We start from the raw sequence: 14,019 nt of genomic DNA on the forward strand, positions 1-14,019 counted from the left end.
CTCTCTCCACCTCAAGAAGCAAACACTTGTGTGAACTCGTGCATTGATTCCTACATACTTGCATATTGCACTTGTTATATTACTTTACATTGACAATATCCATGAGATATACATGTTATAAGTTGAAAGCAACCGCTGAAACTTAATCTTCCTTTGTGTTGCTTCAATACCTTTACTTTGATTTATTGCTTTATGAGTTAACTCTTATGCAAGACTTATTGATGCTTGTCTTGAAAGTACTATTCATGAAAAGTCTTTGCTTTATGATTCATTTGTTTACTCATGTCATTACCATTGTTTTGATCGCTGCATTCATTACATATGCTTACAATAGTATGATCAAGGTTATGATGGCATGTCACTCCGTAAATTATCTTTGTTATCGTTTACTCGCTCGGGACGAGCAGGAACTAAGCTTGGGGATGCCGATACGTCTCCGACGTATCGATAATTTCTTATGTTCCATGCCACATTATTGATGATATCTACATGTTTTATGCATACTTTATGTCATATTTATGCATTTTCCGGCACTAATCTATTAACGAGATGCCGAAGAGCCGATTCGTCGTTTTCTGCTGTTTTTAGTTTCAGAAATCCTAGTAAGGAAATATTCTCGGAATTGGACGAAATCAACGCCCGGGGGCCTATTTTGCCACAAAGCTTCCGGAAGACCGAAGAGAAGACGAAGTGGGGCCACGGGGCGCCGCCACACTAGGGCGGCGCGGCCCGGGGGGCCCGCGCGGCCCTAGCGTGTGGGGCCCCCGTGACGCCTCCCGACCTGCCCTTCCGCCTACATATAGTCTTTGTCGCGAAACCCCCGGTACCGAGAGCCACGATACGGAAAACCTTCCGAGACGCCGCCGCCGCCAATCCCATCTCGGGGGATTCAGGAGATCGCCTCCGGCACCCTCGCCGGAGAGGGGAATCATCTCCCGGAGGACTCTTCACCGCCATGGTCGCCTCCGGAGTGATGAGTGAGTAGTTCACCCCTGGACTATGGGTCCATAGCGGTAGCTAGATGGTCGTCTTCTCCTTATGTGCTTCATTGTCGGATCTTGTGAGCTGCCTAACATGATCAAGATCATCTATCCGTAATGCTATATGTTGTGTTTGTTGGGATCCGATGGATAGAGAATACTATGTTATGTTGATTATCAATCTATTACCTATGTGTTGTTTATGATCTTGCATGCTCTCCGTTATTAGTAGAGGCTCGGCCAAGTTTTTACTCTTAACTCCAAGAGGGAGTATTTATGCTCGATAGTGGGCTCATGCCTCCATTAAATGCGGGACGATGTGACGAAAAGTTCTAAGGTTGTGGATGTGCTCGTTGCCACTAGGGATAAAACATTGATGCTATGTCCGAGGATGTAGTTATTGATTACATTACGCACCATACTTAATGCAATTGTCTCGTTGTTTGCAACTTAATACCGGAAGGGGTTCGGATGATAACTCGAAGGTGGACTTTTTAGGCATAGATGCATGCTCGGATAGCGGTCTATGTACTTTGTCGTAATGCCCAATTAAATCTCACTATACTCATCATATCATGTATGTGCATGGTCATGCCCTCTCTATTTGTCAATTGCCCAACCGTAATTTGTTCACCCAACATGCTATTTATCTTATGGGAGAGACACCTCTAGTGAACTCGTGGACCCCGGTCCATTCTTTTACATCGAATACAATCTATCGCAATACTTGTTCTCATCGTTTTCTGCAAACAATCATCATCCACACTATACATCTAATCCTTTGTTACAGCAAGCCGGTGAGATTGACAACCTCACTCGTTTCGTTGGGGCAAAGTACTTTGGTTGTGTTGTGCAGGTTCCACGTTGGCGCCGGAATCCCTGGTGTTGCGCCGCACTACACTCCTCCGCCATCAACCTTCAACGTGCTTCTTGGCTCCTACTGGTTCGATTACCTTGGTTTCTTACTGAGGGAAAACTTGCTGCTGTGTGCATCACACCTTCCTCTTGGGGTTCCCAACGGACGTGTCATCTACGCGCATCAAGACTGTTTTCTGGCGCCGTTGCCAGGGAACTGAAGAAAAGTTACACCATAAAGATTTCTAACTCCCACGTCAACTACACGCCAGCAGGGGGCAAGTCCATACTCCTGAGCAACAGTAGACTCGTCCTTGATGTAAATCCACTTTCTGCGCCAGCCTTGGACGGAGTCAGCGAACTTGACGTCGAAATATCCAGCCTCCGAGCGAACACAAATGATAACCCAACCCACGTTGTAGGTGACATTCCTCGAGTTTTTGCGCCGGAGATAGAAGATGCGTTTCCATAGGCCCAAGTGAGGGTGGATGCCAAGGAAACACTCACAGAGGGTGATGAAAATGGAAATATGGAGGAGAGAGTTTGGGGTCAGCTGGTGCAGCTAGATCCCATAGATGAAAAGGAGGCCTCGGAGGAATTAATGAACAGGAGCATAGAGGCCGTGAATGAGGAAGTCAACGAAAGTTACCCGAAAGCCGATAGGAGGATGGGGAGAGCTCTCATCTTCGGGCATCTGCACGGCGTCTTTCTTGAGCAAGCCCATTCTCTTCAGCATCTTTTTGTCTTGCGCGGATAGCTTCGACCTTTCCCATCCGGAGATCTTGGCTTTTTCCACGCGTTCTTCGGTGTTTGGAGCGCGGTTCCTGCATTGCTTGGAGCGCTGACCCATGGCGGAAGTGCGGTGGAAGAATCAGAAAGGAAGGAGAGGGTGTGTGCGCAAAGTGCTCGAGGAGGAAGATGAATAGAGAGGAAATATGTGCGGCACAGCGAAGGGGAATAACGAGGAGTAGGCTAAGATTTTATAAGAGGAAGATGATGAACCAACGCCGTTGGATGTGAAAAGAAGAGGTCATGAGTTCTCCATGTCCTCATGGGGTAAATGGTCTTTTCACTCCAAATTTACTGTGGGAATGTTACTGTGCTCGTGCCAGAAATTACGGAGGACGTGGGCGCCCCACTAACGTGACGTGGAGGAAGTGCAGAGTTTTTGGACCCATGGAACTGTGGACCGTCAGGAGTAGTGCCTTCCGAAGGTGGTGGTACGTGGCTATCGTCAGCAGTGACATCACAGTAAGAAAAGTTCGAGAGGTGCATCGGAATATAATGGGAAGAAAACTTTGGGAGTTAGAGTAATACATAGTTAAAGAAAATTCGGGAGCCTATGTCTAGATGCAAGCACCTGTTCACATACTCGGGGGCTACTCTTATCAGAAACATTGAACAAAGTTTCTGATAAGAGGTAAAGATGAAAATATAGTGGCAAGATAACAGAAGTTGAGCCTACAACCAAGTGCAAACACTCGGCTGTAGCCTCTGGGGCTACTCCCATCGAGAGCGCTGGTCGCGCACTCGATGAAATAAACAGAAGGAGGAAACAACAAGTGCGACTGAAGGATAAAAATAGAGTAAGTGGATAACAGAAATTGAGTCTACAACCAAGTGCAAACACTAGGTTGTAGCCTTGGGGGCTACTCCCATCGGGAGCGCTGGTCGTGCACCCGATAAAAAAGGAGAAAACGTGTGCAAAGACAATATAAAAAACTGCAGTCGAAGAAATTATCGTAACTCGTCATGTACTCCCATCGGGAGATCAAGATATTATTCAATATAAATATGTCATCTCGAAGGAATGAGGTATTCCATCAGCCGAATAAAGGCACTCGACAAAATATTCTCAGAGCGCGTCCGCCGCGGTTATAACTCTGAATGCCGTTACTCGAAAAAAGAGTGTGAAGGTAAGACCCCAGGATCCATCCTGTATGGCGTGGCATCGCACCCGAATGCGTTCTCCCACTTTACCCACATCAACAGATGTGAAGAAAAATCCTGACGGACGCGTTGGGTACTCGATAAAATAAAAACTGGAGTTCGATAATGATAAGTCCTTAAGCTGCGCATGTTGAATTACGGCAGTATCCCGGGTTCGAGTCCAGGGACTCGCGCTTGAAGTAGGTTTATGCGGGTTTGCCACAAGAGAAATTAACTGGTACCTGGTCCGTCAGATGAACCAGCCTCATTTATCAATATCCCTGTAAACAAAATATACATTGAGTAAAATAATCGTTATGGTAAAAGTATATTGCGATTTTTATGATGGAGATTTTACTCCAATCTACGATTCAAGCAAAATCTCGGGGGCTACTGACATAGGTATGCCTAACAGGCATGCCGACTAAGGTACCCGGGTTATCTGTAAAGGACGGGAAGCCCATGGACCCGAAGGTTGAGAAGCTGGAAGCCCAAAGAACTTTGTATAAGGAAAGTAGAGATGTAACAGGAATACGATAGCAATATAGGAAAGGCCCATAAGCCTCTTGTAATTTGTAACTTGTACGACACGAAAAGCCTCGGCTCCACTTCCTATATAAAGGGGACCCGTGGGAGAAAGAGGGGATCGAATCTATTATCAACAGAACCACCGTAATCTTTAGTCGAGCACCTTTTCGGCTGAAACCTTCGAGATCTACTTCCCCTCTACTTTCCACGAAACCCTAAGTCTACAATCTGTAGGCATTGACAAGTTAATCCCTTGTCACCTCCGCTGCTCCAAAAGCCAAGGGTCTTCTCCTTCGATATAAATGCTCTAGAAAAATCCTAGTCTATCGGACCTGAAACTTTAAAATATGCAAAATATGTGTTCTCGTCCTACAGAGTTATAAACCAAATTAAGGGGATCATTGAAAAATCCCCAAAAATCAATGCAAAACATGTTTATAACAAATAATAGCATGCAAATAAGTTGGAATTTGTGACAATGGACTACAAAGTTCATGTATGCAGTTTACATGCATCAGCGTTGCGAGGCTCCGCCGGCTGTTACCATCATGGTGCATGCTTTCTCGTTCCATGGTGAAGTTAGCTGGCCGAGAATGTCATGGACACCGAGATGTGGGGAGTGGCGATGGTGATTTGACTCTTTTGTGGCGATGATGAATTGGTTTTGGTGATTTGTGAATGGGAGTAGCAGCTTCATAAGTTGGGGCGACAGTACAATAGAAGTTCAAAGTTCTACCTTCAAGGATGAAAATCCAAGGTATAGTCTCAGTTGGTTGTGTGACTTGTGTCTAACAATAGCCTTGTTGAATGCATTATTTTGGGGAGTAGGGATTTTTCTCCATGGTGAGAACCTAAGATCTTTGATTGGCCGATGATGGCGCTTGTGCACTGTTCCCTTCTTGGAGACATCGATTTTGGAGAAGCTAGACTTATGGTGCTGCCTCGGTGGTGTTTTTTATGCTGCTACAAGAAATGGATCACTATAGCAGGACTTTTTTTTATAGCAATTCGTCTTCCGATTTTTTGTGTGTGCATATGTAATGCCGCTAGGGCAATGCATTGTTGCAGAGTCTGAGTGTAATTGGTATCTTCACGATATTAATATATGCTATTTCACGAAAAAAATACATATTGAATGTAGATGGGCTGCAACCAAGGAAATCAGATCATGTAGCCCAAAAATCTTAAGATCTTAGGGCACATCTTTGGTGGGAGCTTGGGAGGTGTGGGAGATAAAGTTTAGTCTCACATTAATAGTTTGGATAGAGTTGGAGCAGCTTACAAGGGCTGTTTTTTCAGCTCCTATAAGTGGGTGAGAATAGAAGAGTTCACGCGCACTCCTCCTCCGTTGCCGCCGCCACTCGCATTGCTCGCGTCACGTTTCGTGAATTGAGTTGGAGTTAGAAATCTGTTTCGTGGAAGACTAAATTGTGTCCCTGTCTTTCGACGCGTGGCGGTTTCGGTCCGTCGGTCTTCAACGACGAAACGCACTCGAAAATTGCCTAATGATCTAACAATACATTGATACTCCCTCTGTTTCATGAAAATTATCTTAGATTTATCAAAATTTACATGTATGTAGACACTTCCTAGCGAGTGTTTATACATCAAACTTTGATAAATTCACGACAAGTTTCATGGATCGGAGGAGCACTACATTTGTGCTTTACTCAATCCATTCTGAACTGTGGTGTAAACTGTTTATTTGGGGAATTTCTTGAGGGTCTAATTGTCATGTTTTCCTTTTGATCATGTTGATCTGAAGTTGCCGTCCATGCCCGGGATCCCGACACGGAGTGGCCGTTCAGTGCAGTGCAGTGCCCACCAAATTAGCAGGCATCTTCTTCCCTCAGGCAGATATAGATCCTCATCTTTCATTCTCGATCCGAATTTGGACGGTTTGGAGGGTGACAAGTATTGTTTGCTGCTAGTGGTGGACGGCGGCTGTGGAACCAATGTTTCCCCTCCACCTCTTCTTGTCTCTACGCGATCTCACAGCTTCACAGGATCTACCCGGTGGAATCCGCCACGCCACGGACGGCAGTGGTTGTTGCTTCCCCCACCACACCGCTCCGCCCTCGGCCTGGACTGAGCTCTCTCTCGCCCCCACTTCCTCCGATAAGTAACTAGCTTATCGCCTCAGGATTACACGGCCAATCCCCCACCTCCCCTCCCATGGCCACCGCCGCCCTCCTCCTCCGCGCCCACCACCCCTGCAACCCCTCGCCGCCGCCCCCGCGCACCGCGATCGTCTGCCGGGCCATGGCGTCCACCGCCGCCGCCGCGGCCCAGGCGCTGCGCTCCATGGCCCCGCCGCACCGCCCGGAGCTGCTCTCCCTCGACCTGCCGCGCTACGACCCAGCGCGCTCCAGGCCGGTCGACCTGGCCATCGTCGGCGGCGGGCCCGCGGGGCTCGCCGTGGCGCAGCGCGTCGCCGAGGCGGGCCTCTCCGTGGTCTCCATCGACCCGTCCCCGGGCCTGGTCTGGCCCAACAACTACGGCGTCTGGGTGGACGAGTTCGAGGCCATGGGCCTCACCGACTGCCTCGACACCGTCTGGCCCGCCGCCTCCGTCTTCATCGACGACGCCACCTCCAAATCCCTGCACCGGCCCTACGCGCGCGTCGCGCGCCGCAAGCTCAAGTCAACCATGATGGACCGCTGCGTGGCGCACGGCGTCGCCTTCCACCAGGCCAAGGTCGCCAAGGCGGTCCACAACGAGGCCTCCTCGCTCCTCATCTGCGACGACGGCGTCGCCATCCCGGCCACCGTGGTCCTCGACGCCACCGGCTTCTCCCGCTGCCTCGTGCAGTACGCCAAACCCTACAACCCCGGCTACCAGGTCGCCTACGGCGTCCTCGCCGAGGTCGACGCCCACCCGTTCGACATCGACAAGATGCTCTTCATGGACTGGCGCGACTCGCACCTCCCCGAGGGGTCCGCCATCAAGGACCGCAACAGCCGCGTGCCCACCTTCCTCTACGCCATGCCATTCTCGCCCACCAAGATCTTCCTCGAGGAGACGTCCCTCGTCGCGCGCCCGGGCCTCGCCATGGACGACATCCAGGAGCGCATGGCCGCGCGCCTCAAGCACCTCGGCATACGCATCCGCAGCGTCGAGGAGGACGAGCGCTGCGTCATCCCCATGGGCGGGCCGCTGCCCGTGCTGCCGCAGAGGGTGGTCGGCATCGGCGGCACGGCCGGGATGGTTCACCCTTCCACGGGGTACATGGTGGCGCGCACGCTCGCCACCGCCCCCATCGTGGCCGACGCTATCGTGCGGTACCTCGATTCCGGCACTGGCGGCGTTACCGGTGGCGACGCTCTGGCCGCGGAGGTGTGGAAGGAGCTGTGGCCCACGGACAGGCGCAGGCAGAGGGAGTTCTTCTGCTTCGGAATGGACGTCCTGCTCAAGCTCGACCTCCCGGGCACGCGCCGATTCTTCAACGCATTCTTCGACCTCGAGCCGCACTACTGGCACGGCTTCCTCTCCTCCAGGCTCTTCCTGCCCGAGCTCCTCATGTTCGGCCTCTCCCTCTTCGCGCACGCTTCAAACACCTCCAAGCTCGAGATCATGGCCAAGGGCACGCTGCCTCTTGCCAAGATGGTAGGCAACTTGATACAGGACAAGGATAGGTGATCATCGCCTCCCCTCCCTATTACTGTAGAGGGTATGTATCTACCTACCTGCATTTCTAAGATCTTCAGGGGATCTCTGATTTTGGCTTAGCTTTTCTCCAACAAGTGTATTTATTATCATTGTTTCCAAAGAGGAAGGATTTAAAGAGCGGCAACAGCAGCTTAATTAGGGCCTACAACAGGGAGATGTAACAACATTTGCTGCTGCCACATATTGGAACATGTATAGCTCATATTGAGGTAGTGTGACACTCCATGTATTATACTGTCATGAAAAATATTTCCAGAACCGTAGAGAGAGAACATTCAGCAGGATGGAGTGAACTGCCAAGTGAAAGGTAGTACTGTATATACTTGTTTGACATCAAAGAAAGTTATCCTTTGGAGCATTATCATTTCTTTTCTCTACCAGCGACCAACATACTATACATGCCACGGGTTTCATCCACAGTTTAACTCTACCCCAAACAAAAAAAGAAGAGAAGGATGAACATAATTGAACAATCTCAATACCCAAAATTATCTTCTCACCCATTCGTTTGATCCTCAAATTTCTGAACTCATGTTTCTAGTTCATATGCAATCATTCTTGACAATAAACTCAACTCTCCTCCGACCTTCTTTGCACTTGTGCCATAGAAGAAAGCATGCTTAGAAGGAAATGTCCCTCGCATCTCCTTCACGTTCTGGAGCTCTATACGAAAACCCTAATTCTTCCCCTGATTGCCGCCTCACTATGCTAGCCCTCTGCATCAGGCGCACAAGCTGCTGGACAACCTCAGACATGGGAGGGCGGAACTCTGGCTCCGGCTGCACAAAGAAATGGCACGAACAGTTCTTACGGATTAGGATATGATCCTGACAGTTAATACATGAGGCAAACTAAGCCAAGAATCAGTTCTAAGAAATACATGAATTTGTTTTGTTGAGCGACACAACCCAACAACGGATCAGGTTATTTAGAAATTGCAATATTAATCAGATTATGTACTGTTAGAACACAATAATCCTTACAAACTCTGCAAGACATTACTCAAGCTTTTTTTCTTCTTTTATAATTTCTTGAAGAATACCATGGTAATGGGTCACTAGCCACTACACATAGCTGAATATCTGTCTCAAAGAAAGAGGGTACCTGAACACAGAGTGCAATTATGTCTGCAAAGCGGGAGAGCGATTTGGCAGGGTACATTCCATTTAATGCTGGATCAACCATCTTAGAAAGTGCATCAATATCATGAAGCTGAGGTGTAGCCCATCTAACAAGAGACTGTTCTGATCTCTCTCTAGAACTGCAAAAAAAAAAAAACGCCCAAGGTCATTTCACTATTTATAAAGTGCAACAAACCAGAACCAGAATAGAATCTAGAGGGCTTACCTGTCTAGTGGCTTCCTTCCAGTCAATAGCTCTAGCATCACAACCCCAAAACTGTACACATCACTCTTTACAGTATAAATTCCTGACATGGAGAACTCTGGGGCACTGTATCCAAATGAGCCGACAACTTCGGTAGAAACCTGGAATAACAAGCAAAGTAGTCAGTGCAGATTACATCTACAGGTGCCAAACATGGCATAATTTGAACCAGCTCGATGCTTGACAAATGTATTTGTGTATGATACTTGCCTGCCTCTCATTATTAGGTGTCAAGGCAGCGAGCCCACAGTCAGATAAATGTGCATTATGCTCTTCATCAAGTAGGATGTTTGAGGACTTGAAGTTTTTATGAACAACAGAAGGCAAGCACACCTCATGCAGGTATCTATGAGAAGGTTTGAAAGAGATTAACATTATGTCTCGTCCACTATAACCTTCAGAAAGACTGAAAATGTTTTAGAGATTCAAAACTCTTACTCTAGTGCCCGAGCAGTGCCGAGTGCTATCCTCACACGGATGTTCCATGTAAGCCTTCTGCTCATCTCATCAGAGAAGTGCAGCATATCATGCACTGTTCCATTTGCAATGTACTCATAAACAAGAAGCCTTTGCCCATGCTCAACACAGTATCCTGTAAGTGGCACAATGTTTGGATGCCTAAGCCGTGACATACTTGATACAACCTCAAGGAAATCATCTTCTTCCTGCAAGGATAGGGCAGCACTGTCTACCTTCTTAACTGCCAGAACCTGAAATGGTGGGACAGAATTCAGTGCAAGACACAGAATGAGAGAGTAAAAAGGGTTATTAACAATGATAACATAAAATAATCACCCATATTCATGATCATCAAGTTCATATGCATAAATAGTTTTGTACCCTGAATTGGATAAAAATAGAAACAGAGCTGATCCAGTCACACGCAGATTTGAGGGTCACAAGTAATAACAAGGAACGCATTGCTAAATTCCGCATTGGTTATATATCACATGCATGCTATACGACAGTAAGCATATTTTACCTTTCCATTGGAGAAATCAGCCTTGTAAACACGACCGAGTGAACCCTCGCCTAGAAGAGAATCTTGACAGAAGCTATTCGTTGCAACTTGCAGGGAAGCAACAGTGTAGGGCGTCGCAGTTATGGGAACCTTTGCCTTTCTCATAGAACCATTTTTACCATAAACCCTCTCGGGAGTCGTTTTCTCAGCAGGCAGTGCTTTCATAGCTGTATTTTCAAGTCCCTGCTCTGGGATTTCCCTGTTAGATACTACAAAACCAAAACACAGATAGAAGTGAAAATCTGAATCATGACTGACGAGTCTGCAATAATTCATATAAAAATGCCATATATTATGAAAGGACCTAAACTGGGGAAGGGCAGGGTTGACAGTTATCTGTCACTGCCGTTCGATTAGATCTATTGAGTGCATACTGCATACTATCCAAGATTTCAAGATCTCCACTACTAGTTTTAGTGTCCTGCCACAGAAACCAGAGTGATATGCCTCAATGTTGGAGGTTGGAGGTTGTATCATGAAACATAATGTGGCATGTAAGTTGTGTTATGCAGGCAAAAGCAGATATGCCAAGCTCTACCAATGATCACAACTCAATTATCTAGTGTTCTTTCCATTAGTGATATCTAAATTGTGTGGTTTCATGAAACATAATGTGCCATGTAAGTTGTGTTATGCAGGCAAAAGCAGATATGCCAAGCTCTACCAATGATCACAACTCAATTATCTAGTGTTCTTTCCATTAGCGATATCTAAATTGTGTGGTTCAGGACCAATGAAACAGCACTCAACTATGGGTAATATGTCAGCTGATTGACAAATAGCATAAGATTATACAAGTACAATACATGAACAAGAAAAAATGCCAGGATAAGAAAGTCTAGTACCTTCCTCTATGTTCACTGATAGTGGACCTACAAAATCTTTGTATTCGCTGCTACTGTCATCCTTCTTTTTCCGAGCATTGCGAATGCAGAATACCAAAAGAAGAAGTACAATCAAGGCAGCAAGTACGGAGCCAGCAATTATCCCCACAAGTGCACCTTTCTGCAGACCTTGCTTCTTGTCACCTTGACCAGTGGAGCTCTCAGAGCCTTTGGGAGCATTTCCAGTTCCCCCACTGTTAGGACGATTGCGTGGCCTTCTCGGGGGTGGTGGCATAAAAGGTGGTGGCGGGGGAGCAGGTCCGTTGGTGAATGAGTTGCCTCCAAGTCTATAGTTTTAATTGCAACAGGTCATTCGAATGTTTCAATAAGGATCTTCATAAAAAGGGCAGTAAAAGATTTTGGGACATACGTCACATCTGGGATTGAGCTGATTTCTTGTGGTATCCAGCCAGTGAAATTGTTGTTTGCGATATTTCTGTTTAAAGGATAAACCAGGTTAATATTTTAGCAAGCAAACAACAAAATCAGTTAAATGGTTGCCAGAAAAGTCGCTTACAGGGTAGTAAGGGCTAGACCACCGAGAACATTGACAGAGCCTGTTAATTGATTGTTTTGCATATAACTGCAAAATGTGTTAGAATGCAGCAACCAGGACCTGAAAATTTTGAACACAAATGCCAAACTTTGCTTTGAAGGAAATCACTGAATACTTACAGGCTAGAAAGATTTGACAGAGAGCCAATAGAATTGGGAAGATCCCCTGTCAATTGGTTGAAAGATATGTCTCTGCAATGCAGTATACATAGCATAAGATGGATTCATGAAACCAAGGGAGGAGTATTTACGGCAGTACCAACCAAAAGGTAACTATTTGTGAACATTGCACATTTGAGATACTCAGCAGTAGGGAGGAATGCTTAGATTGCATTTGAAGAATAATACTACCTTGAAGGGTTATTAGAGGTTATGAAACTTATCTGAGGGAAAATACTCGAAACATTCACTATATGGTGGTATTGTATTATAAAGAATACCAAACATATAAAAAAAAGAATCCAATTCTAATCACCAAATCTGCTAGTATTTCCCTTTCTATCTCCAATGGAGATGGCATCATTTGGATTAGTAGATAGAAACATAACTACTAACAAACTATGTCTTGCTTCCCCATATGAACTGTGAAGCAAGAAAAATATTTATGGTACTACTACATAATAATAATAAGACTTTAAAAGTTCACATTAGACTGTTCAAAAAAGTTTGAGCTATATGGTTTCCAGAAGAATAGGTGTTTCGGTGTGAGAAAGGTATCCTAAAAGCGCAAGGATAGCAGAACTGCCTAATCAGGTTCTTTATAAATCTAGGGTTCACAAATAACAAGAAAATTTTCAGGATGCCTTACAACTCTGAAAGTGAACTGAGGTTTCCAAATAAATCCCCGATTTGTTGAGCCAATGAGTTGTGGCTGACATTGCTGCATAGAAAGGTTAACCTGAATCACATATTTCTACCAAAACTGAATGCTAATACATTCATACTTGGGCATATAAGACGAGCAAAGCTGTGAGGAACATATGGAAAATGCTAATACATTCATACTCGTGCATATAAGAAAATATCAAAGTAAGCTTACAGGTACTCGATTGAACCCATGTTGGATATGGAGTACGGAAGATTGCCAGAGAAATTGTTGGTTGCCAGATTCCTGCGTCAGCATTTAGAGTGAAATTAGGGACACAAATAAACACAGAACAGACTAAACTAGGTAGGGCACATACATATATGTGAGATTTGGTGGCAGCTGGTAAGGAATTGAGCCACGAATGTTGTTGTTGCTCAAATCCCTGCAAGTAACGACACGGAAAATCAATAAAGTGCCCAGAAGGAAAACCAAGAATAGTGTATAGCCAAGTTGCAAAGCTCTTACAATGTTTTCAGTGAGTATAGATTGGAGAGTTCGTAGCCCAGAGAACCATTCAGCCCTGTCCCAGGAAGCTTACTGCAGACAAGAAGAATAACTTGGTAAGAAAGCGAGTAGTTTTATGCGATGAATTTTGCAGTCACATGAAGGAAATACAGGGAACAGAATCAAGGGCAAAGCATGTTCCAAATAGAGTTTGGTGCGACTATATTTACAGGAAGGAGTTGACAGGGCAACTGAGAAAACGGCCATTTTACGGCATGAGACAAAAAGACGTCAGGATTAGAAACAGCGGTCGCTTTCCACGGCATGGACCCAAAGTCAAGACTCAAGAGTTCTTATTTGTTCTCAGGCTAAGAGCATTGGAATTCCTAAACACGCATTGATCAACTTCCACAAACATAGAAGTTGGGTAAAAATCAATCACCGGCCAAGAAAGAACTCGCCATCAGACATCGACCTATAACATGATGCATCCACTGAAAAAAAAAGCAAATCAAGCGCAGAAGCCATGCAAGGATCTGTACATTCCGGTGACGCCGGAGCCGGTGCAGGTGACGCCCTGCCAGGCGGCGCCGCAGGGGTCGCCGCCGCTGGCGGACCAGCCGGCCAGCTGCGACGGGCTGTTCCAGGAGGTGTAGAGATTCCCCAGGGCGGCGGCTGCAAGAAACCGGAGCATTAATCACACCGACAGGAGAGACTGCTACCAAACTACCAAGAATCCGGGATCGGCGGCGCTTACCGTCGGAGGACTCGGTGGTGGCCGCCGCCGTCGCCGCCGCGAGGGCGACGAGGAGGCCGGCCAATGCGGCGGCGGGCAGCGCCGCCATGGCTCCCCCAAGAGCAGCAAAGTTCCGGTTCTTGTTTCTTTCGTGGGTCTCGGCC

At 46.6% G+C, this 14,019-nt stretch overlaps 2 protein-coding genes across 2 annotated transcripts; one reads left to right on the forward strand and one right to left on the reverse strand.

The window, feature by feature from the left end:
- Nucleotides 1–6,329: 6,329 nt before the first annotated feature.
- LOC124691859 (lycopene beta cyclase, chloroplastic-like) lies at nt 6,330–8,224 on the forward strand. The gene has a single exon (XM_047225137.1). The coding sequence runs from the start codon at nt 6,468–6,470 to the stop codon at nt 7,929–7,931; it is 1,464 nt and encodes a 487-aa protein (XP_047081093.1). The 5' UTR covers nt 6,330–6,467; the 3' UTR covers nt 7,932–8,224.
- A 68-nt stretch (nt 8,225–8,292) lies between these two features.
- LOC124691860 (protein STRUBBELIG-RECEPTOR FAMILY 8-like) lies at nt 8,293–13,712 on the reverse strand. Its single transcript, XM_047225138.1, has 15 exons — nt 13,662–13,712; nt 13,141–13,212; nt 12,992–13,057; nt 12,847–12,918; nt 12,616–12,687; nt 11,928–11,999; nt 11,770–11,835; nt 11,623–11,688; nt 11,214–11,539; nt 10,330–10,577; nt 9,786–10,057; nt 9,558–9,693; nt 9,309–9,448; nt 9,066–9,222; nt 8,293–8,740 (listed from the first exon to the last, which is right to left on the reverse strand). Coding segments are annotated over exons 3-15 (1,788 nt in total). The 5' UTR covers nt 12,994–13,057; nt 13,141–13,212; nt 13,662–13,712; the 3' UTR covers nt 8,293–8,581.
- Nucleotides 13,713–14,019: the final 307 nt, after the last annotated feature.

The sequence above is a fragment of the Lolium rigidum genome, chromosome 2 (assembly GCF_022539505.1).
Source record: "Lolium rigidum isolate FL_2022 chromosome 2, APGP_CSIRO_Lrig_0.1, whole genome shotgun sequence".
Classification (NCBI taxonomy): domain Eukaryota; kingdom Viridiplantae; phylum Streptophyta; class Magnoliopsida; order Poales; family Poaceae; genus Lolium; species Lolium rigidum.